We start from the raw sequence: 26,386 nt of genomic DNA, 5'->3' as shown, positions 1-26,386 counted from the left end.
GCAGTGTCCGGAGCAAGTATGGTGGGTCTGACACACCGGTGTCAATGTGTTCTTTTTCCATTTCCAGGAGTGTATCTTCAATTTGCTGAAACAGCTCGAAGTAATCTGGAAATCAGTAATGTCAATCTCATTTCCCATCCGGAGGGCCCAGTTTCGTAGATCTCCCTCAGTAGATCTGCTCTCACGAGCAGTTCTAAATTTTTGGAATAGTTTTTCTTTCATAAATCTGTCAATTTCATTCCGGCATGCGTTTCTTACTTCGTGTGTTTCTTCCATTTACGGAATTTACGTTCAGATTTTGGAAAACAAAACCAGGTTTGGACATTGGTCAAGTGTTTTCTCCCTTCTTCGATCAACCAAAAATTCACAGCGTTTTATTTGTCACTGAAAGCTATTACTGTACATATTTTCCTTGGGCTAGGGAGGTATTCTTGTTCTGGATTCTTATTGATACAAAAATCATCGTTTGAGCCACAGCTGACGAAATTGTCAGTATTATTTCCTATTTCTTCTACCGTTTCCACAGTGTCTAACGAATTTTGACATCTTTTGATTGAATGTCCAAGAAATTAACAGACAACACATACGCGAGTCTTCAGGAGAAGCCGGTGATTTCTTCTTTGTAAGATTGAGAACGTTACCTGGATTCCATAATTACTGTGACACTCTGGAACTTGCACAATAAGGGATGCTATTAACAGGTACAAATGACGGAATCACAATGGTTATTAATTAAGTTGTATCTCTATCGCTAAACATTTACAATACCGCAAAAACAACTGGTAACTACAAAGGATATTAAATGAGCTACACATTCTAACGAATAGTAACTGCGAACAATTATTTCAGAGAATGTAACACCGGAAACTGAAAATCGCTTTACAAACTACGATCGCGCCAATTCCTTGTTTACGGAGGCGCCGCGAACCAATGATATACGCCTACCATGTCACGCGTGCGCCTTCTGCTACGGCTCCAGTAGGGGGGGGGGGGGGGGGGGAGGACATCTCCAACTGCTTGGGGGCTAAGAGTTTGGAAATGCTGAACATTTTGTAAAAAATTCTGGCAGTGCTTCTCAACAGCTAAAATTTTGACAGTGTATTTCTTTTGTTGTATTCTTCGTGTATAAAAGATTTCAAGGTGGTTTCGACAAGGAGATATTCAGAAAGCTAACTTCACCCGTAGCTGCAGAGACGGCACGGTAGGAGACGGACAGCGGTAGTGGTGGGGGATCTCTATTGCGCACGGCAGTAGAGCGGTATGGAAGGTGCAGTTCGACCAGGTAAGCCGGTGCACGACGCATGTATCGCATAACTTTTTGTCTACTGCTGACGATTCTGCAAAGGATCTAGCCGGCTGCTGTGGCCGAGCGGTTCTAGGCGCTTCAGTCTGGAACAGCGCGACCGCTACGATCGCAGGTTCGAATTCTGCCTCGGGCATGGATATGTGTGATGTCATTAGGTTAGTTAGGTTTAAGTAGTTCTAAGTTCTATGGAACTGATGACCTCAGATTTTAAGTCCCATAGTGTTCATAGCTATTTGAACCAGTTTTACAAAGGTTCTATCACCTGCTTCTGTCAATAAGGCCAATAATTCAGCAAATATCGACGTTCAAAGTCATTAGTTTCTGACTTCAGTATCGTAAAAGAAAAAGTCGCATAAACAAAGGATTAATCAAAGTGAATCAATTTCGACTACACGTTAACAGGAAGAAACCACATAAAACTGGAAAGGTTTAAAAGATGTGGCAACGCTTACAAAGTCAAAATGTAAACTAAACAACTTTTGTAAGTCGGTTAATGATGTGACAGCCCCCTGAAAATGAGAAATACTTGTAGGTATGGAGAATAAACATATGGTCAACAACATAGATTCATTCCTTAAAATACTGCATACTGTGCCTAAAAGTAGAATCGTGAATATTCTAGAAGAAATAGAGATTTACAACTGTATTAAAAGTCCTCCCAATGACCTACTTAATGATCAAACTGATTTAAAAAATAAAAGATTTTTAGATAATTTCCAGTCCGTTTTATGTACAAATGATAGATTATAAAATGGCTTACAGGCGCAATACCTTGACATCTGATGGGATATTACCACCCTGACATTTTGTATAGACAAGCGTGTGAAAGAGGTTAAAAAAAGATGCTTCAAAATTACACTCCTGGAAATTGAAATAAGAACACCGTGAATTCATTGTCCCAGGAAGTGGAAACTTTATTGACACATTCCTGGGGTCAGATACATCACATGATCACACTGACAGAACCACAGGCACATAGACACAGGCAACAGAGCATGCACAATGTCGGCACTAGTACAGTGTATATCCACCTTTCGCAGCAATGCAGGCTGCTATTCTCCCATGGAGACGATCGTAGAGATGCTGGATGTAGTCCTGTGGAACGGCTTGCCATGCCATTTCCACCTGGCGCCTCAGTTGGACCAGCGTTCGTGCTGGACGTGCAGACCGCGTGAGACGACGCTTCATCCAGTCCCAAACATGCTCAATGGGGGACAGATCCGGAGATCTTGCTGGCCAGGGTAGTTGACTTACACCTTCTAGAGCACGTTGGGTGGCACGGGATACATGCGGACGTGCATTGTCCTGTTGGAACAGCAAGTTCCCTTGCCGGTCTAGGAATGGTAGAACGATGGGTTCGATGACGGTTTGGATGTACCGTGCACTATTCAGTGTCCCCTCGACGATCACCAGTGGTGTACGGCCAGTGTAGGAGATCGCTCCCCACACCATGATGCCGGGTGTTGGCCCTGTGTGCCTCAGTCGTATGCAGTCCTGATTGCGGCGCTCACCTGCACGGCGCCAAACACGCATACGACCATCATTGGCACCAAGGCAGAAGCGACTCTCATCGCTGAAGACGACACGTCTCCATTCGTCCCTCCATTCACGCCTGTCGCGACACCACTGGAGGCGGGCTGCACGATGTTGGGGCGTGAGCGGAAGACGGCCTAACGGTGTGCGGGACCGTAGCCCAGCTTCATGGAGACGGTTGCGAATGGTCCTTGCCGATACCCCAGGAGCAACAGTGTCCCTAATTTGCTGGGAAGTGGCGGTGCGGTCCCCTACGGCACTGCGTAGGATCCTACGGTCTTGGCGTGCATCCGTGCGTCGCTGCGGTCCGGTCCCAGGTCGACGGGCACGTGCGCCTTCCGCCGACCACTGGCGACAACATCGATGTACTGTGGAGACCTCACGCCCCACGTGTTGAGCAATTCGGCGGTACGTCCACCCGGCCTCCCGCATGCCCACTATACGCCCTCGCTCAAAGTCCGTCAACTGCACATACGGTTCACGTCCACGCTGTCGCGGCATGCTACCAGTGTTAAAGACTGCGATGGAGCTCCGTATGCCACGGCAAACTGGCTGACACTGACGGCGGCGGTGCACAAATGCTGCGCAGCTAGCGCCATTCGACGGCCAACACCGCGGTTCCTGGTGTGTCCGCTGTGCCGTGCGTGTGATCATTGCTTGTACAGCCCTCTCGCAGTGTCCGGAGCAAGTATGGTGGGTCTGACACACCGGTGTCAATGTGTTCTTTTTTCCATTTCCAGGAGTGTATATTATAGTTGTAAATCCGCTACCACTCGCAATATATCTATTCTCTTATTTTATGTATTTTAAGATCGCCAGTTTTTATGTGATATATCTGACCAGTTTTGTTTAAAATCATAAGTAACAAATTTTATCAGTAATCTCTTGTATTTTACTGTAAAGAAAAGTTTATGGACTATAACGAGGGAAGAAAAGCATACTCCAATGTATTTTTTTTTTTGCATGTTTTATAAATGAAGTTTATGATTTATTGTATTAATCTACTTGAACAGTAATTCATAGAATTGTACAGTTATTTTAGACACTTACCAAAAACATTTTAAACGATTTCGATGGAATAGTATACATATTTACTTAGTCCTGTTTACTATAATAGAGCCTGGTTGAAGGGTGTATCAAGTATTTGTGCGGAGGCATAGTAGTGTTTTGTCACAATCTGTGGTGCGGCACAGTGAACTGGATTGCTGGCGAGCGTTTTACGCCATTTATATTCGTAAAATTTATGCGCATACAAAGTATTATATATCAGAGCTCTGTCTTCATCTCATTTACGAGCACTTAAGTCAATATGAGAGCTTATTAACAGAAACACATGTATTATCCCCTATTATGTTATAAATAAATATTCCCATCCTATCCTACTGCCCATGCAATCGTATCACTATTTAGTAAGCTGTATGGTGTCGACAGAAGAAAAGACTTTACGATATAAAGCTCATAAGTTGTATCCTTGGTGTGCACTATCTTTGCTACGTGCACAGGTAGTATCTTTAGTAAATGTATTTTCGCGCCTACTGACGTAGCTCCACATATTGTCAGGGCTCCTGAACTTGTATGTGTGATAGATTATTAGAACGATGGTAACATCGACAGTTCAGACTATATTTAACAACATATTACGTTGTAATAAGTGTTGTACTCATCGGATCTTGTGGGACTCTCACAGTTAAAAGGCTGTATTTTGACGACGACATGTAGTTGCACCCGTTTAAATGCTACCCTACCTATCAACTCGTCCAAGTTCTGGTCAGCCTTCCGTCGCCTTACCGGAACTAAACCCTCCCCCTACTATCCTCTTCTCCATGATGATCACCTCTTCCCTGACGCCCTTAGTAAGGCCAATCACTTTGCCTCCTACCTGTCCGATGTGTTTTCCATCCCCTATGATCCCCAGTTCGATTACTCCCTCTTCCCGGATATCCGCGATCGACCTGACACCTCTGTCCCTCCCCTCGCTCCTGGTTTCCAGTACTTGGACAACATTGCACGGAACACACGGAACTCAATGCCCCTATCACTACACAGGATCTCATTGCTACACTCCGCACAAAACGCAACACCGCTCCTGGTCACGATCGTGTCACCTACCATCACCTTCGTGAAGCTCCTGTCTCTTTCCTCTCCACACTGGCCAGGCTCTACAATGTAGTTCTATCCACCGGTTACTACCCCGACCTGTGGAAAACCTCCCGTATCCTCATGTTCCTTAAACGTGGAGAACGCTGTACCATGCTACATAATGAAGAGTCGGCAATGGGAATGCTCGAAGTGCGCAAACCGCCGTCCGCCGTCTCCTCCTACCGTCCCATCAGCCTTACCTCGGTCTTCTGCAAGGTCCTGGAATCCATCCTCACCCGACGCATCCACCAGCATCTCCGCCAGCACCGCCTCCTTCCCATTACCCAGTGTGGCTTTCGGCCGTCCTTCTCTTCCGACGACCTTCTCCTTCACCTCACTCATCTCCTTTCCGACCAGCTAAATTCCCATCGCTATGCAATCTTCCTCTCCCTGGACCTCGAACGTGCTTATGACCGCGTATGGCATTCCGGTCACCTCTTCAAGCTCCAAACCTTCGCCCTTCCCATTAACTATGTCCGTCTGATCGGCTCCTTTCTCTCCCGCCGTCCGTCCTATGTCACCATCCATAACACAGATTCCTACACCTTTTTCCTCTCCGCCGGTGTGCCCCAAGGCTCCGTCCTCTCCCCCCTTCTGTACCTTTTGTACACGGCGGACATGCCGCCGCCGTCACCCCCCCGTCCACCTTCTCCAGTTTGCCGATGACACCGCCTTCCTTGCCCTTGCTCCCACCCTGCAGCTCTCCCAACACCTTCTCCAATCCCATCTTGACCGGTTCACCGCTTGGTGCAACCAGTGGTTGCTCAAGGTCAATCCCTCCAAAACCCAGGCAATCATTGTAGGCAAAACCATCACCTTCCTTCCGCCTCCTCGATTTCTATCTCACCATCTATGGTCGTCCTATCGCCCTCACTCCCACCCTTAAGTACCTTGGCGTCACCCTCGACCGTCGCCTCTCCTGGACTCCCCACCTCCGGACAATCCAAGCCAAGGCACGCTCCCGACTCAGTCTCCTCAAGCTCCTCTCCGGCCGTACGTGGGGTCTGGACCCCTCCACCATCCTCCACACCTATAAGTCCCTCATCCGCCCTATCCTTTGTTATGCCCATCCGGCTTGGATCTCCGCCCCCCTACCTTATTTTTTACAATAAATAAAAAAAATAAAAAAAAAATAAAGACGACATGTAGTCGTGTCAGAGAGCTTTATACTCTGACAGGATGTATGCAATGTACATTTATCTTCAATTTTTATAACTGTGCTACTTTCTTAATGAAATGTTTGTTTAATTATGTATATACACCCTGTGCTTCACTTTGTACACTCCTGGAAATTGAAATAAGAACACCGTGAATTCATTGTCCCAGGAAGGGGAAACTTTATTGACACATTCCTGGGGTCAGATACATCACATGATCACACTGACAGAACCACAGGCACATACACACAGGCAACAGAGCATGCACAATGTCGGCACTAGTACAGTGTATATCCACCTTTCGCAGCAATGCAGGCTGCTATTCTCCCATGGAGACGATCGTAGAGATGCTGGATGTAGTCCTGTGGAACGGCTTGCCATGCCATTTCCACCTGGCGCCTCAGTTGGACCAGCGTTCGTGCTGGACGTGCAGACCGCGTGAGACGACGCTTCATCCAGTCCCAAACATGCTCAATGGGGGACAGATCCGGAGATCTTGCTGGCCAGGGTAGTTGACTTACACCTTCTAGAGCACGTTGGGTGGCACGGGATACATGCGGACGTGCATTGTCCTGTTGGAACAGAAAGTTCTCTTGCCGGTCTAGGAATGGTAGAACGATGGGTTCGATGACGGTTTGGATGTACCGTGCACTATTCAGTGTCCCCTCGACGATCACCAGTGGTGTACGGCCAGTGTAGGAGATCGCTCCCCACACCATGATGCCGGGTGTTGGCCCTGTGTGCCTCGATCGTATGCAGTCCTGATTGTGGCGCTCACCTGCACGGCGCCAAACACGCATACGACCATCATTGGCACCAAGGCAGAAGCGACTCTCATCGCTGAAGACGACACGTCTCCATTCGTCCCTCCATTCACGCCTGTCGCGACACCACTGGAGGCGGGCTGCACGATGTTGGGGCGTGAGCGGAAGACGGCCTAACGGTGTGCGGGACCGTAGCCCAGCTTCATGGAGACGGTTGCGAATGGTCCTCGCCGATACCCCAGGAGCAACAGTGTCCCTAATTTGCTGGGAAGTGGCGGTGCGGTCCCCTACGGCACTGCGTAGGATCCTACGGTCTTGGCGTGCATCCGTGCGTCGCTGCGGTCCGGTCCCAGGTCGACGGGCACGTGCACCTTCCGCCGACCACTGGCGACAACATCGATGTACTGTGGAGACCTCACGCCCCACGTGTTGAGCAATTCGGCGGTACGTCCACCCGGCCTCCCGCATGCCCACTATACGCCCTCGCTCAAAGTCCGTCAACTGCACATACGGTTCACGTCCACGCTGTCGCGGCATGCTACCAGTGTTAAAGACTGCGATGGAGCTCCGTATGCCACGGCAAACTGGCTGACACTGACGGCGGCGGTGCACAAATGCTGCGCAGCTAGTGCCATTCGACGGCCAACACCGCGGTTCCTGGTGTGTCCGCTGTGCGTGCGTGTGATCATTGCTTGTACAGCCCTCTCGCAGTGTCCGGAGCAAGTATGGTGGGTCTGACACACCGGTGTCAATGTGTTCTTTTTTCCATTTCCAGGAGTGTATGTTTGTGTTTAGGTAACTTTGCAGTGTTACTTGAAAATATTGCAAAAGTAACAAATATTTTATACAGTCAACGGCGACTATGATGTCTTTTAAGAAATATTATGTGACTGTGAATCCCAATCACGAAAAGTTAATACTTGTAGGTACGTTTTCCCTCTACTCAACCACTCTATTGTGCGACTGGAAGAGCTGGCGCTTTTTGCAGCTCTCTCATGCACAGTTTTTAAGGAGCTTTTAGCTTCCTCGTTTGCTTCTTCCGACATAAATTTACTGACATTGCACAGAATCACACATACCTAAATCCATGGAACAGTGGTGCGTGGAGAACGCTGTACCATGCTACATGATGAAGAGTCGGCAATGGGAATGCTCGAAGTGCGCAAGTCAGCAGATGGCAGTCAACTGCCTTTTCAGAACGAAGGGATCGACTCACCCGGCGCATAAGACGAGAATGGGTTTCTGCTCATGTGCCACGTAATTTTACACGAACCGTACTGTAAGAGCTATTTGAGTCGGCGTGTGACGACAATAGAACTTCTGGTGCGTTCCCTGGCGAAGCAGTTGTCAGCGGTAGTTGAGTAGTTCATGGGATAAGAGGGAGGCTGCCATTGCATGCAGATCACATGGAAGTCACAGTAGATGACACGAATCTGAAGTAGATGACACACAACTGCTTTGCACAACGAAGAAGTTGGCTGATATGCGGTGTGTCGTTTGACAGCTTACATTGCATGGTTAAGGTCTTACAGACGTGAATATGGCCGCAGACGCCGGAAACTTGTATTTAAAACCGCAATGTTATATTACGATAGAAGAATAATAATAACTTCTTTGGTCAGATACGTTGTCATTTTTCGCTTATTCTCTCCATTTCCACTAATAAATGTTTAATGGGTGTATAATGGGATCTTTCCCGTGTACCGATATATAGAACAGGAAGGTACATACTTACAGCTCGTTTTTCAGCGAATTTCAAGGGTAGATTTAGCTACTGGGTGGTTATAATTGAAGTGCAGCTACTCAAGCAGTTCCAGTGCCTGCTCTAATTATCATATGGCAGCTGAACTTCGTAGATATGCCAAGGCGTCAATGCGGAGCCGGTTTAAGGTGGAAAAAAATACTTCCAGTTTTGGCCACCAGGTGCAAATTTGACTCTGTGACTGCAAGAAAGACGTATAAAAAGTTTCCATACGTAATTTATTAGGAATGCGACGTGAAACCGAGGAGGAAATTCGGAACATTGCTGCAGATCATGAGCTTTCAGTTGCTGCACCATCTGCGTCATGTACGGGTACCAGTATGATACAGACCGCAAAAATTTCCACACTTTTGATCATGGGAGGACAATTCTCACGACAGTGAACGAAAGTACTAACACTACCCGGGGCACAAGCGTGATGAGTTACAACAATAGCAATGATTTCCATCGGGATAGGGCGCCTACGCCTTCCACGAGTCACACCAAACTCATCTGTGGTTTCAAATTTAGTTATAATCTTCTATAAACCATTTAATGACATCTGTCCTCTTCTTAGTCCTTTCAGTTGGCGATACTGTATCAGTGAAGCGCTGTAATTGGTGCCGTTCACGTAAAACAATTTCACTTACAGCACACGGTCTGTCTTCTCGTAACTCACGTTACGGCTTGTTAAATGACAGTGTGGACATCATACGATCATACAAGCAGTCACATTCAGTCACATTTGCACCTGATGCCCAAAATTGGAACTATTTTTTTTCCGCTATAAATCTGTTCCGCATTGACGTATAAGCATACAATACAGCCCACACTGGAACTCTGTGAGTAGCTTCACTTTAATTAAAAATACCCAGTGTTTGTGGAGAGACAGCGCTATAAATAATAGCATTAATACACTTGTTGAAACCAGAAGACTTTATCATACGTATCTATCTCAATGCCTTGAGTAGGAAGGATTTAACGTCTTGTCGATATTCCAGTCATTTGTGGCAGGCCTCTTACCGTTAGTCGAGGATGGCGAGCAACTGTGATCTCAGTATTTGTTTGAAGCGCTGTAAGGAAACCACGTCAAGCTCTAGTGTGGAGTTTCAGATTGGAATTTGAGCTCCGCTAACCCTGATCGAGTCAAATTTATTAACAACTGTGCAAACTACCTCTGTGCTTTGAGGACTCAAGGCTAACCACTGCTACTATCAACTGTGGAGCCGGCCGGTGTGGGCGAGCGGTTCTGGCGCTTCAGTCCGAAACCGCGCGACCGCTACGGTCGCAGGTTCGAATCCTGCCTCGGGCATGGATGTGTGTGATGTCCTTAGGTTAGTTAGGTTTAAGTAGTTCTAAGCTCTAGGGGACTGATGACCTCAGATGTTAAGTCCCATAGTGCTCAGAGCCATTTGAACCATTTTGAACTTATGACCTCATGTGTTAAGTCCCATAGTGCCTATGTGAAACATTTGAAACAACTGTGGAAGGAACGTACGGACCTAGTCTATTCAATGGAAGATCAATTTTTCAGGAAATGTTTTAATACTCACCTACAGCTGTCGGTGTATATGCATCTTCTGTTTCTGTCTCGCAACCTCTGAACTCGTAAGGGTTTTCTTCGGCAATATTAATCCACCAGCGACAGCCTTCGCATGTGAACATAAAGCTGTCCACGACTCTTAATGTTGGGTAGGGTTGACGACTATTTTCATTGCAAGACCAGTAGCGAAACAGCGTGGGGATTTTGTCATTGGTTATTACGTATGTGTAACTGCAATGACAAAAGGAAAAAGAATTAAGAATGATAACAAATAAATAGCACACATAAGACCTTTAAAAATTATGTAAGAGTTGCTAATAACTTTATCGTTGAGCTACAGTCTTAATTTACAAAAATAATGCTTACTTTTCTCCTGTGAAGTCTGAGTCGGAGTGGCTGGTGAAGCTGCAGTGTCTACATTGATATGTGCGATTCTGCTTCAACGACATAGCCTGCACAGCAATAAAAGACAGAACTTTATTGGAGACAGTTTTAGAAAGTTTTTATACGACGAGAATAGAGCCAACGTGTTCGGAATTTTGTATTCTGTGAACAATACAGGTACCTCATATGAGTTTACCGTCTCATATCAAGTTTGTTAGGATCCAAGAATTTTGTCATCTCTATCAAATTACGAACACGAAGAATAGCACTCTGGTTGCATTCTGAAGCAAGTAAATTCTGAGGATATTTTATGATCTGGTTTGGTCTGTAACTGTGTGTGACATAGAGCCTTCTAACGTGACAACCATTAGATGTACGGTACTAGGTCGTTGCCTACCAGTAACTCGTTTGACGTATTGCCATTTGGAATTACACAAACAGTCGGAACGGAGGGAGTATTGAGTAGGTTTCCGGTTGGTTGGTTAGCATCAATCCAGCGTTCAAGAGATAGTCCTTCTGCAGCTAATGACATCAGCCAGAAAATGGAAATATGATAGTACGTAGGAGTGGTAACATCAAGATGCTGAAAGCAATATAGTGCCAGAGAAGAAAAATGATTTACAGGTAAAAGTACGTAGGTCGAGCTGGTATGCAGGTCAGAGAATAGACGAGAACCCCTCCAGGGCTCATCTGGGGAAGAGAGCCACCTCACCCACATTTGATCTCCACCCTACCTCCTCCCCTGCCTAGACAAACCAATTCAAGACTAAGTAACGGCATAATACCTTCCATTGGGGAGATTCCTAGTAGTAGAATAGAGAAGGCTAATAACTTAATGAACATCAATAGGACCGTCAACTGTAAAATAATGTCTGTTGTTCAATCATGGCCAGGAGACGTCGGTTTGTTAAGTAATTGTCAATGTCAATAAAATTCAGCAACAGCCGTGTACTTTAAGATATTACTTTATTTTATTGTGAAGGGCACCAGTTTCGGCATTTCTTTATGCCATCTTCAGGCCCCATACGCATCTATCCAAATAAACTAACTTGCCGTGTAGCATCATAAATCTCTGGACATGGACATCGTGAATTAAATCTTTACATTCGAAGACATGATGCTATCATCGGACAGTCGGAGCGGATGGAGGGGCGCCCTTCCCATAACCGTCTCCCCCTCCCCCCCCCCTCCGATCCCTTATAATCAAAGTGCTAAAAGTAGTACGCATCAAAACCTATCCAGATGTTCTTATGTCGCGCTTTAGGAACTCTTAAAGTCTTGCCTTCATCAGAAGTAAAATAGGGTGCAGCACAAAAAAGGGATAAGCGCATCGAAAAGTAACATAACTGAAGAGAGAGAAGATGGGGGGGGGGGGGGGGGGCGGAATCCCCAGGCCTAGAATGTGGCAGGAGACAAACCAATCCCAACTACCCTGTCCCTGCCCCAAAAGCAGTTTAAAACGACGTAAGTCAGAATGCAAACCACTTTCTCAGAGGAAATGAAGAACCATTTCAACTGTTCACATGTCGTTCACCAATATTGAAGGCACAGTAACCAGAATACCATATCTGGCATTGAGAGCAGAAAGAGGGAGCATTCGGCCAGACTGTGAGGTAGTGTCTGTAAGACGTGGCATCGTGAGTGACTCATTACATAAGGTGAAACTATGCCGTATGTAAAAGTGACGTACGTATATTGGGGGATTCCTTCTGAGAGCAATGGTATGTGAAATGCCATGCAGCCGTGGAGTTTATTAGAGGGAACGGAAGCTTACGAGATGTTGTTCTATCTCGAATGAGTATAGGTCTTATTTTCAGCCACAAATCGGCGTGTGGGAAAATCAAAGCGAGTGTTGGACGTGTAAGGACTTCACAGGCCAATGGCCAGTTGATTCCCCGAGACATTTGTGGTAGTCGACAGTTGGCTTAATACCGTAAGGACTGCACGTTTCTTCAAGAATGACACTTTCCACTGCGCACATTGCAAACAGATATTGCTGGTAGACTATTATTGATAGGGAATGAAAAATCAAAGCGAAGACACCCAAGTATAGATGACATGTCGAAAAGAGGAACAGAGCTGCCGCAACAGTTCTGTAAGTTTTAGACTGCCCAAAGGATAAGTATGATCATTGACTTATATGGAAGGAAGCAAGAGGACGATGCAAGATCTGTACCAAGATAGTACCGTATGAGGGTTTGAAAAATGTGAGGTATTTTTGTGGTTCAGTGAAGGTAGAAATTATTTCAGAAGATTTCACACATAAGAAATGGCAGATTGAGTTGGCTAATAATTTCTGTTGTTCTTCTATTTTATTGTGAAAAGGAATTAAAAATTTTGCATAATGTACTCTTTAAGAAATTAGTTGCTGTTTTATAGCATATAACAACCTGATCGTGCAGAACTGAGGTATATAAGGTTACTTGTAAATAAATGCATTTAAAAGTAAGCTGGTATTAATATATTCATTTTGCAACACAGCCTTTTCCATAAAAAGGAGAATAAAGGAAATTTTGCAACTACAACCTATAAATGAAATTAAATTCAAATTTTAACAGCATGTGCTGCCATCCAGCATTTTGTACTGCCAGTTTCCGAGTGTGATGAATATGTCACATTAAAATTTGGATTGGAAAATGTTTAAAGAGATTTGCACATGAGATAATGAAAAGAGGCAATAATAAGAGGTTATGGTGAAATAATAGTTTTTGGTACTATGGAGAATGCTGTTGGGCATTAAAAGGTTAAAGGAGCTTCTGAAGGCTCCAGATCAAATAATACAGAATGGACAGGTAACAATCCATCGCCATTTCCAAAATCACTGGGGGAAGTGGCAACAAAAAGACTATTCACATTGATGTGTAGAGTCTATAAGATTGGTGATAAACCTACCATCAGACTTTCGGAAAAACATCATCCATGCTCCACACTATTATGAAAACAGCAAGGGTCGGTAAGCGTGAGAACTATCGCACAGTCAATTTAACAGCTCAAGCATTCAAGTTGCTAAAAAGAGTAATGTACAGAAGAATTGAAAAGAAAATTGAGGATGTATGCAATTATACTTTGCCCCTTGGTAAGGTATTCTGTAGGTTCCAGCCTTCCGCAATGCCAGGTCGCCCATTACGGAACCGAGACGAGCGCAAATCCTTGTAAGTGACCAAAGGATTACTGTAACATAATGTTTCCATGGGATTCTGCCTAATTTCGATTAAATATTCCTTAGAGCTATATTGATATGATGTGGATAGTACCCATTAACTTTGAACACAGATTGTAGACGATCCAACTCCTTTTCAGGGCTGGCTCTGTCACACACAAGTGCCTGGTGCACCAATGTTCGGAGGACGCCCATAGTTTGTGAAGAATGGTGACAGCAGACGACTGAAGACGCAGGTCGGTATATGTGCTCTTACGGTGAACGGAATGGCCCAGTGACCTGTCCACTTTCCAACTGGCCAAGACATCCAGAAATGAGGGCACATGGTTCAGCAGAACTTAAACGAAAAGTCTTCTGGCGATAAGTTGATGGCACCTTTGTAGTGTGGCCACCGTGGTGATGGTGGCCTGCTAAGGGAGAAGGCAAGAGTTCGGTGACTTCTTTAGTATCTTCACAGAGAAAATATTTTATGTCTAATGACACGACTAGAGACAATAAATTTTATTAATTTGGCGTCTGAAGTTTAACTGTGCGAACCCGCTTTCCGACAGATGACGTACATACTGTCTCACCTATACGCAGCCGCCTGTGCAACCCAGATGGAGCAATATTCTTCTAAGAGAGCGCTAAACCCGAAGAAGTGCGCTCACATAGCGGCTGCCTGTGAGCAAGCGTCTCAGCGCCGCTTTCTTGTATAAACTTTGGAACGTGCACCAGCAACCTCCAGTCTATAACACTCAGCTGAAGATGACTGAATGATTGTCAGTCGAAATATGGTGGCAAGATATCTCCGTCATCCGGCTGCAACGCGCAAAACTGCTTGGAATATCATGCAGTCTGTTGTAAGGTACCCATGTGCTCAGTTGTAGCACGTTGTATCGGAAAAAAAATGGTTCAAATGGCTCTGAGCACTATGGGACTCAACTGCTGAGGTCATTAGTCCCCTAGAACTTAGAACTAGTTAAACCTAACTAACCTAAGGACATCACAAACATCCATGCCCGAGGCAGGATTCGAACCTGCGACCGTAGCTGTATCGGAAAAACCATTGATATCGGGCCCTTTGTTTATTGGGATTATTTTCTTGTTTCATTGTACTCTTCTTGTCCCTTCTGCTTGTACCTATAATTGTCAAACAACGTGTATTACCATTAATATCACACACTGCTGAACCAAAACATTATGACCACCTGGTTAATAGCTTGTTTGTCCGTCTTTAGAATGGAATACATCCCTGATTCTGCGTATCACGGATCCGACATTTTGTTAGTAGGTTTGTGGAGGTATATGGCATTAGATGTCGACGCACAGGTCAAGTAATTCGCGTAAATAACGGGCCGCTGATTTGCGTACGCGGTGATGGCGCCCGACAGCGACCCAGATGTGTTCCGTAGGGTTTACATCAGCCGAGCTTGCCCGCCGAGACATCACAGTGAGTTCACTAGAATGCTTCAGAAACCATTGTTGCACGGTTATGGCACCGAGGCACGGACAATTATACTGCTGAAAGATGACATAACCGTCTGGGAAGACACCAAGCATGAAACGCTGCACGTGATTCGCATCTGCCAGTGTGTCTTCGGTTACTACCACAGGTCCTATGAAAGGGCAGGAGAATGTCTTCCACAGCATAATACTTCTCCCACGTTTCGTGAAGAGTCGTCGATGCCCAAATATTTTCCACCTAGTGGTAGTTTCACTGTTCTTCTACCACTTTTCTACATGTAGCTCGTCAATATTCGACCAGCTTCACTGTTTTCGAGACACTCGTTCACAGGCCCTGCGTAATAATAATCTGCCCTTTGTCAAAGTCGCTTATCTCAATGGATTTTCCCTTTGCAGCCCATATCTTCGCTAGGGTGATTCCCCGCCCGTGTCCGTCCCGCTTACAAACTTCTGTTACCGCGTCACGTGCCCGAAACGCCACAAGGCGGCATCCAACGTCGTAATAGGTGATCATAATGTTTTGGCTTGTGAGTGTAAATGCAGATTATCAACGACGTGCGAAAGCAACCTATCGACATTTCACTTGCGATTCAAGAGCAAACAACATAAAGCAGGAAATGTTGAAAATACCCTAAAAATTCAGTACTAAGTACCTAAAGAAGATACAGTGGACAATCTGGATGAAATAGAAATTTACACTCATAGAGAAAGATACCCAGAAGACATCAACAACAAACAAACAGTATTTAAGCATATAAAACCTAGAAAATTTTATGTACATTGTAAAAGAATATCGCAATAAACGCAAAATAATGTAATACTTTTCAGGTACATAAAAACCACAAAATACTATCTGCAAAAAAATTAAACGTAATCGCTAACTTTCCGCAAACAGAAATTCCATTGTAAACATATGGCATCACTGGATCCGAAGCTGTCAAAAAAGCTGTCAAAAATAACTTCACAAGATCGTGCTAATAAAAAGAAAACATATAAATAACGTGGTAATATCGTAACAAAAAGTCAACCGATATTTACGCTTCAAGATGGCATATGGACCACCAGCTAAGACGTAATCATAAGGTGTCATATGTATACACAGACTAACATACACGTAAAAACCTATTAAACCATCTTCAAAGATACCGGTACACTTGATCATGGCAAAATGTCGAAACGAGCTCGTCATGTAACTTGTATCATTACAAATAAATAAGTACTGCAGCGAAAAACTTGTGCTTTAAGTAGGATCTTTATTAGAACACGCTAACCAAGCGTATCAAAAAAAGTGGTTGAAATGGCTCTGAGCACTATGGGACTTAACTTCTGAGGTCATCAGTCCCCTAGAACTTAGAACTACTTAAAGCTAACTAACCTAAGGACATCACACACATCCATGCCCGAGGCAGGATTCGAACCTGCGACCGTAGCGGTCCCTGCGGTTCCAGACTCTATCGCCTAGAACCGCTCGGCCCCTACGGCCGGCTAACTGAGGGTATCCAAAATGCCGTCAGGTGATAATACAACTGAAGCACGGACAATATTGAAAGGCGTAGAATGCGGATTTTCACGGCTGGTATTTGCATAGTTACTGTTGTTTGTTTTGTACGCATAAGGCCGTGGCCCAAGGGATAGAATGAGGCCCATAAAACAAATATCAGTAATCAAACATTAAAAATATCATACTAAAAATCGCTAAAGAAGTAGTAGGTGAATAACTCAAAACGATCGAAAGAGGAGAGTTAACATTGGGAAGAACAAACAGAAGAAGCCACCTAAAAGAAAAAAAGCACATAGGGAATTTTTGCAGAAGCGACTGAGGAAGCTAAAGAAAAATATAATAAAATCAGAAATGATGTTCATGGGATACACTTATGAATAGAGTCGAACGCGACAGTCAAGGTAGACAGAAAATAGCATACAGACTGATCAGGCAGTTGAAAGGCAGGAAGATGCTGTAAATATAAATATCATCCCTGCAGAAGACTGGATAAGTCATTACAAGAAATAATGATTTAATCTGGACGCAAAAGACCCACCGGAAGAAAACGCGGAGGAACTGATATATCTAATAGATCTGACATAATCAAAACAGGCAAAAGGTAAAAACATTCCTGAATTGTATGAAATTAACTCAGATCTGTTAAGATATTTTTTAGAATTCAGAACGCTCCATCTCAATAGCATGTGTTGCCTTACAGGTGAAATATCAAAAGAATGGAGAATCGTTAAAACTATTTCACTATTTGAAAACGGAGACGGGAGTAACACAAATAATTACAAGAGAATCAGTCTCTTGAACGATATTTATAAAATCTACAGCAAAATAATTAGTGAAGGGCTTGGAAACATCTCGGATTCAATGTCAACGGCAAACGGGCTTCGTTAACGGAAGATCCAGTGCCGACGGCGTTTACCCTCTGAAAAAATTATACAAAAAAGACGAGAATTCAATTTGGAAACTCTCCTAGCATTTGTTGACTATTAACAAACATTTGACAGCATCCAAAGAAAAACCCCTGGTCAATAATGGGAAGGGCGCATGATAAAAGTATAAAAATGTGCGAAGGTAAATATGACGACACAAAAATAAGAATAGGTACTGGCCAAGAGCTGACAACAAAAACACAGATAAACCAGGGCGTAAGGCAAGGCTGTACTATGTCACCAACACTGTCCAAGATGTACATCGATGACTTGGTCAGGGAACAGACAAAGGAGGGAATATCTTAGGGTACAAGAGTGGTGACGCGAGAATATCTAAATATGATGCTTTTTGCAGACGACCAGGAAGTCATACAGGACAATGAGGACACATTACAAATAGCGATAAATAGATTGGACAATATAAGCCTGAATTGTAATCTGAAGATATCGACAACAAAAACAATGCCCTTTTTTGAAAATATCCGTAAGGGTTATGTAATCAGCAATAAAACAATAATAGAACAGTTATCCCATTTTTAATACCTACGATATGGCATAACTTTTAATGAAGTGAAAGACATAAATAATAAAATTAACATTTGTTAACATATATGTGACACGATAACATTAAAGTGTAAAAAGAGAACAGAAAGCGAAATGAAATTCTATGAAGTCTGGCTTTATCGACAATACTATACGGAGCAGAAAGTTGGGCACTGAGATCAAAAGGCCTAAGCCAACTTGAAACATCAGAAATGACGTTCCTTAGATCAGTGAAATGCTGCGCACGGTAAGACGATATAAGAAATGAAGAAATGATGAAAGAACTGGAGTCCAGCCATTAACGGAAAAAGTAATCCAACGAAAGCAGGGGTGGAAAGAGGATGTATTGCGTACGTCACCTCAGAGAATCTCTCGAGAAGTGATCTATGGGGTTCCCATATGTTTCGTCAAATGAAGAGTTGGTAATAAATTATCGATTTCTGCTGCAAAAAGTTCTTCCATTACTGTGGGGTCAAAGCAGACATGGACATAATTAATTCTAGATGCCCTCGATCAGAATTATCTGAGTTGAAACTGATACTGAAATCTCCACATAGAATAAGTCATTGCTGCTGAGTCTTATTACTAAACCCCTCTAACTGCAAGGCGAAGTTTACAACATTTCATGTTGGGGCTTGTAGACTGTCAGTTCCCTCCAGCAGTACTTCGGACATTAGTCGAGTCCATGGCACGTCGTCTTGCGGGGGTAATACACGACATTATGCAGGTGTATCAGTTTCTTTGGCTCTTCACTGTATTTAAAGAAATATAGAAGAGCGGTGACGTGACAGTTACTTCCAAAGGGGATGTAAAAAAGGAATAAAATAAAAATGCTGGCGCAACGAAGTCCCGCAAGCCAAAATCTACATCTACATCCATACTCAGCAAACCACCTGACGGTGTGTGGCGGAGGGTACTTTGAGTACCTCTATGGGTTCTCCCGTCTATTCCAGTCTCGTATTGATTGTGGAAAGAATGATTGTCGGTATGCCTCTGTGTGGGCTCTAATCTCTCTGATTTTATCCTCATGGCCTCTTCGCGAGATATACGTAGGAGGGAGCAATATACTGCTTGACTCCTCGGTGAAGGTATGTTCTCGAAATTTCAACAAAAGCCCGTACCGAGCTACTGAGCGTCTCTCCTGCAGAGTCTTCCACTGGAGTCTATCTATCATCTCCGTAACGCTTTCGCGATTACTAAATGATCCTGTAACGAAGCGCGCTGCTCTCCGTTGGATCTTCTCTATCTCTTCTATCAACCCTATCTGGTACGGATCCCACACTGCTGAGCAGTATTCAAACAGTGGGCGAACAAGTGTACTGTAACCTACTTCCTTTGTTTTCGGATTGCATTTCCTTAGGATTCTTCCAATGAATCTCAGTGTGGTATCTGCTTTACCGACGATCAACTTTATATGATCATTCCATTTTAAATCACTCCTAATGCGTACTACCAGATAATTTATGGAATTAACTGCTTCCAGTTGCTGACCTCCTACATTATAGCTAAATGATAAGGGATCTTTCTTTCTATGTATTCGCAGCACATTACACTTGTCTACATTGAGATACAATTGCCGTTCCCCGCACCATGCGTCAATTCGCTGCAGATCCTCCTGCATTTCAGTACAATTTTCCATTGCTACAACCTCTCGATATACCACAGCATCATTCGCAAAAAGCCTCAGTGAACTTCCGATGTCATGCACAAGGTCATTTACGTATATTGTGAACAGCAACGGTCCTACGACACTCCCGTGCGGCACACCTGAAATCACTCTTACTTCGGAAGACTTCTCTCCATTGAGAATGACATGCTGCGTTCTGTTATCTAGGAACTCTTCAATCAAATCACACAATTGGTCTGATAGTCCATATGCTCTTACTTCGTTCATTAAACGACTGTGAGGAACTGTATCGAACGCTTTGCGGAAGTCAAGAAACACGGCATCTACCTGGGAACCCGTGTCTATGGCCCTCTGAGTCTCGTGGACGAATAGCGCGCACTGGGTTTCACACGATCGTCTTTTTCGAAACCCATGCTGATTCCTACAGAGTAGATTTATAGTCTCCAGAAAAATGATTATACTAGAACATAATACGTGTTCCAAAATTCTACAGCTAATCGACGTTAGAGATGTAGATCTATAGTTCCGCACATCTGTTCGACGTCCCTTCTTGAAAACGGGGATGACGTGTGCCTTTTTCCAATCTTTTGGAACGCTACGCTCTTCTAGAGACCTACGGGACACCGCTGCAAGAAGGGGGGCAAGTTCCTTCGCGTACTCTGTGTAAAATCGAACTGGTATTCCATCAGGTCCAGCGGCCTTTCCTCTTTTGAGCGATTTTAATTGTTTCTCTATCCCTCTGTCGTCTATTTCGATATCTACCATTTTGTCATCTGTGCGAAAATCTAGAGGAGGAACTACAGTGCAGTCTTCCTCTGTGAAACAGCTTTGGAAAAAGACATTTAGTATTTCGGCCTTTAGTCTGTCATCCTGTGTTTCAGTACCATTTTGGTCACAGAGTGTGTAGACATTTTGTTCTGATCCACCTACCGCTTTGACATAAGACCAGAATTTCTTAGGATTTTCTGCCAAGTCAGTACATAGAACTTTAGTCTGGCCTACCTGTCAAAGGTAATTTCGCGGAGATCCATCCGGGAATACTTACTGTCTCTTGATTGATCGTCTGGCCTCTAAGACTTTCCGGCGTGTTGTGGTGCCAGCAGGGCGGGGGATTGTGTGTGACGAGCCACACGGCGTACCGCTCCCGGCAGGGATTTGCAGACGCCTCCCAGACGGCGCCGAAGTGCGCGTAGCTGAGGATGTGGTAGCTGATGCACACGGTCCAGCTGGTGTTGCGGCCCGAGAGGGCCTCGTAGTCGGGCGACGTCGCGACCAGCGTGGCGTCGCGCTCGCTCGGCGGCTGAGCGTCGCTGAAGGCCGCGCCGCACGCCAGCACCGTTTCGGGGGCGGGCTGGCGGAAAAAGGTCGAGCACCAGCGGCGCACCTCCGGCAACCGCGGAAGGACCTGCGAGCACGTCGGGCGGCAGGCGTCCGCAGACCGCAGCCCCGCCGCGTCCTTTATCACTGACAGCAGCAGCGGCAGCAGGAGCAAGGGCCGCAGCATCGCAGCTCTGCCACAAGCCTGCCAAGAAACGCGTTCCTTAATGTTTTCTGTCCAGAGATGGCAAAAGTTTCTGAGAAATGTTATACCGGCTTCGATAAATCTTCATAGCGACAACGATGGTGTCCATGTATCAGACGTGAGCAATCGATATTTTCGTTATATCTGATTTTCAACTCCTCGAAAACGAAGGTTCTGCTTTGATTTAGATGAAGTATGATCATTTAAATTTTTTCTACGAAAGGCCTGTGATAACTTTTATCAAAAAATTTGTTTAGTTATTATGACAAATGCGAGTGAAATGATAATTAAATGGACACCCTAGCTGCAAACAGGCGTTGATGTACTTCATTGGGTACATGTTGAAAATGTGTGCCCCAAGTGGGACTCGAACCCGGGAACGCCTGCTTACATGGCAGACGCTCTATCCACCTTTTTTTTTTTGGAAATCTCATTTTGTTCGCTTTAGTTCGTTCCATCTGCTCGGGGCGGACGTCGTAAGACATCCGTTTTAACTCAGTTTTTTTTTAATTACAGAGGCAGCTAACCCTCTGACCGAACACGCTGAGCTACCGTGCCGGCGTCCATCTGAGCCACCGAAGGCACAGAGAATAGTGCGCCTGCAGGGAATTATCCCTTGCACTCTCCCAATGAGCCCCTCATACCCGACATGTCCACACCACTACATTCGTAGTGCGCCTAATAGATGTTTGCCCATCATACTCATTACTCGTGGCAGCTTAATCTACCAAGTTCCGTACGAGTTCGGGGATAGCTTGTGCATTCGCACAAGAAGGTCAATGGTCGGGAAGCCATATTTTAACTATAAATGACGGTAGTATCTGTTCCCGAAAGAACAGTAATCGTTGATGACCATGCAGCTTTGCTAGAAACGAAATGATAATCAAATGGACACCCTAGCTGCAAATAGGCGTTGATGTACTTCATTGGGGACATGTTGAAAATGTGTGCCCCAACCGGGACTCGAACCCGGGATCTCCTGCTTACATGGTTGGGGCGCACATTTTCAACAAGTCCCCAATGAAGTACATCAACGCCTGTTTCCAGCTAGGCCGTCCATTTAATTATCATTTCATTTCTAGCAAAGCTGCATGGTCATCAACGCTTACTGTTCTTTCGGGAACAGTTACTACTGTCATTTATAAATAAATGCGAGTGACGTTCCATAAGTAATACAACAGACATTTCTTTTCTCGGTCAACTTCGGTTCAGAAAATGCTGAATTTGTTGTGGGGCACCACGACATGTACCATCTTCAGCCACTGTAATACCATGAAGATCCAATACACCGCGGCGCTATACGTAGCCTTCAATCTGGCGTCTGTAATGGAGGTGACTTCCAAAAGCAGAGAGCTGTTAGTGAACTTCTTTTGGCGGAAAATCAGAACATCGGATATTTTGATATGCGCCTGCAGGTCTACGGAGATCTGATGATGAACAAAAGCACGACGAGTAGTTGGGCGATGTGTCTGTCATCATCGCAACAAGGTCGCACAAACGTGTCCTGTCTCCCGTGTGCCAGCCGGCCGCACACTGCCGTGACTCTTGCAGTGTTGGAACGTGCGGACACTCTCATTCCAGGTGATCGACGGATCACAATCAAACTCCTCGCTGCTCAACTGGGCGTCTCTCTTGACAGTGGTGACACACTCTTCCATCAACTGGAGTACTCAAAGGTGTGTACCCGCTGGGTTCCTCACCGTCTTGCAGAGGAAGATAAAGAGGAACGAAGGACCATCTGTGAGGAATCACTTGCCCATTATGAGGATAATCGTGACAAGTTTATGTCACTAGTGATGAAACATGTGCATGGGGGCTTAATTGTATATAATGCAAATAATTTTTCAAGTTTTGTAGCTGACTGTCCGGTTACGCAGTCTCGTAACCGGTAGGCCCTGAGTAGTATTAGTACGCAATCTGACTGCATAGAATAAGAACAAAGAATGAAAGAAAACTTCCGTTAACACAATTAATTAATGAAGTCCCCAGCAACTATAAAACCTACGAAACAGCAAAACACAAGTGTAACTGTTCTCTGTGTGGAAGTGTGATTCAACGTACACATCTGGCACGGTTCTTCCTCAATAAGACAAGGTATTTTAAGCACCATTTACACTGAAGTAATTAAAAAAAAACAGAAATACTATAATTGCACCAAGAAACCAGAATTACACTCTAATACATGAACACAAGCCAGATGCTTTGTTGACTGAACCTGTGACCAAGAGACATTGTTAGGACATTTGAAATAAAAAAAATTTCTTTACCTTCATATATATTGACGAAACATACACTCTGATCATTACAACATCCGCAATCGAACAGCATCGGCTGTCTAGCCCATCAGAACAACTGCATACAACATGATCACAACTAGTCACGGCTACATCAGAACTCCTACTGCCCACTTCTCAATAAGCACTCTCCACGACGACTTCTCGACAAGCACTCTCCACTACGACTTCTCAACAAGCACTGCCAGTGGAGGCGGCGGAATAAAACTCTTTGGCGCAATCTCTGGCGCTGTGACTCAGCGTAGCCACCTTTCATATGCCCTTCCTCCACGGGCTAGAATTTGATGGTATTTTTGCCAGCATTGGTGGTGAAAATACCACCAAATTCGTCCAAAGAAAAAAAATTGCAGACAAAAATAAAAGATAATATTAATAAGTAAATATCACATAACTAGATAAATTTTGGCTTTGCACTGACCCTTCAATAACCTAATATATAAAATACAGTAAGGAATACAAATGCTTGCATACATATGATTTTACATAATAGTTTACACAAGTATCATGTGGATAAACAATTCAATCAATAGCGTCAGCCATGACGAATAGGTGCAGGTAAGAGTCTCATAACATCTCATAAACAGTAAACACATAAAAAATCAGTTTATACAAATATTCACATAAAATCCTTTCAATAGTTCAATAAACAAGTAGAATTCCTCAGAGTAGTTGACAGTTCCAACAGTAGCACCCAGCAATGATCAACAGGTGCAAATAGCAGTCTCATAACATTTCATCAGCAGTATTTAAACAGCTTCAACAGCGGCGCCCAAAAATTGCGAGCAGGCACAGTCACCAACAAGTGACATTATCTCAGTAGAAGCAGTCCATTAGTGGCACCCAGTAATGTCGAACAGGTGCAGACACCAACAAGTGACATCATTTCAGCAGAAGCAGTCCATCAGTGGCACCCAGCAATGTTGAGCAGGTGCAGACACCAACAAGTGACTTCGTTTCAGTAGAAGCAGTCCATCAGTTGCACCCAGCATTGTTGAACAGGTGCAGACACCAACAAGTGACATTATCTCAGTAGAAGCAGTCCATCAGTGGCACCCAGCAATGTTGAGCAGGTGCAGACATCAACAAGTGACATCATTTCAGTAGAAGCAGTCCATCAGTGGCACCCAGTAATGTTGAGCAGGTGCAGACACCAACAAGTGACATTATCTCAGTAGAAGCAGTCCATCAGTGGCACCCAGTAATGTTGAACAAGTGCAGGTAACACTCCATAATATTCACTGTCACTAATTAGACAGTTAATCAGAGTTAATTAGCCCAAATTAAACATCTCCTAGTGGCACCTATCATGTTGAACAAGTGCACGTAACAGTCCATAATATTCACTATCACTAATTAGACAGTTCATCAGAGTTCATTAGCACAAATTAAACATCTCCTAGTGGCACTCATCATGTTGAACAAGTGCAGGTAACAGTCCATAATATTCAATATCACTAATTAGACAGTTCATCAGAGTTTATCAGCAGAAATTAAACATTTCCAAGTGGCACCCAGCAATGTTGAATAGGTGCAAGCACGAACAAAAGTTTGAAGGCACACACAATTGCCTTTACAAAATTATTATCAATGTTCTTACACTAAACATACAAATTATAATAAACACACAAATGATATCAGATAATTGTCATATTAAATATTACAAATACACAAATATCAGTAAACCTATAATATTTATGGGTGTCAGTGCAAGCCACAACAAACAAGTAAAATAATATTTAGGAGATAGGTCGGTACCAATTATTTGGGATTAGGAAAGGAAAACACACTCACTCATCTTTCATCCACATTAAGTACTACTGTGTAATTGAATAGTGTTAACTGTGTAAATGCAATTCTGTCCAAAATTTTATGTCCAACTTGTGTATCAAGTAGTAGTAGTAACAGTGTATAACAGTCAATAATCGTTAGTCAATGTCATAGTCATCATGTCAAGACCAATGTTTGCCAAGCCAAATCAAAATGTACAGTTGCTGAACAACTGTCAGTGTGCCACGATATGCAATTGCTTCCTCTCTCCAAAAAAAAGTATATACTGCTTAGTGATTTAACAAAGTGTGTGTGTAGACTATCTTCCTTCCACTTGAGTGTTCTAGTCTGCCATCTTCATCCTCCTTGTTCCATATAAACCAAAAAAAAAAAAAAAATAATGCTCCTCACTTACTTCACCTCTTATCCACCAAAACTCCAATAATCATTATCATCGCATAATCATAATACTTCAATAATACCTCTTACGTCGATACATATAAGCCTTATCATCAATATCATTTACCTTACCTCTTGTCCACCAAAACTCCAATAATCATCAACTTCACACAATTTCAATACCTCAATAATACTTCTTCAATACGTCGATACATATAAACCTTATTACCAATATCATTTCACTTCCATAACAACTCTTTCCTCTAGTCAGTCTCCTCGAACAAGTACAGACAAAATCCTAGTGCAAACTTCAATTTACCATCCCATGCAATCCGAAGACACAATGTCCACACACAAGCTCTGTGTAGTCCACCTGAGCCAAATCTTCTACTCATTATGAATTATAAAATACATTCTGGTTACGTTGTCCATCATAAAATAAAAGAAATGCATACATGACCTCTAACAGCCTTCAGTTTGAATAACTTTCAGTAAGTAGGTGCGAGTACGTAGTATGAAAGATCACATAAAACTTTGAGTGAATAAATCGTAACATTTCACAGTGTGTACACCACTTCAAGAATCATGGCAAAACAGAAGCAAACATGTGGAGTATTTCTTGTGTCAAGTGTCA

General features: G+C 43.9%; 1 protein-coding gene across 1 annotated transcript in view; it reads right to left on the bottom strand.

Annotated features, from left to right (window-relative positions):
• Nucleotides 1-26,386, bottom strand: part of LOC124595462 — a 287,251-nt gene that overhangs the window by 216,747 nt on the left and 44,118 nt on the right. Inside the window, exons 2-4 of the mRNA XM_047134211.1 lie at nt 20,816-21,292; nt 10,550-10,635; nt 10,194-10,414 (exon numbers count right to left, since the gene is read on the bottom strand). Of these exons, the coding sequence (XP_046990167.1) occupies nt 10,194-10,414; nt 10,550-10,635; nt 20,816-21,274 (766 nt within the window). The 5' untranslated portion in view covers nt 21,275-21,292. The remainder of the gene's footprint in view (nt 1-10,193; nt 10,415-10,549; nt 10,636-20,815; nt 21,293-26,386) is intronic.

This window comes from Schistocerca americana, chromosome 2 (genome assembly GCF_021461395.2).
Source record: "Schistocerca americana isolate TAMUIC-IGC-003095 chromosome 2, iqSchAmer2.1, whole genome shotgun sequence".
NCBI classification, from domain to species: domain Eukaryota; kingdom Metazoa; phylum Arthropoda; class Insecta; order Orthoptera; family Acrididae; genus Schistocerca; species Schistocerca americana.
Note: the sequence above shows the minus strand (reverse complement) of the source record. Positions and strands in the feature narration are given on the sequence as shown.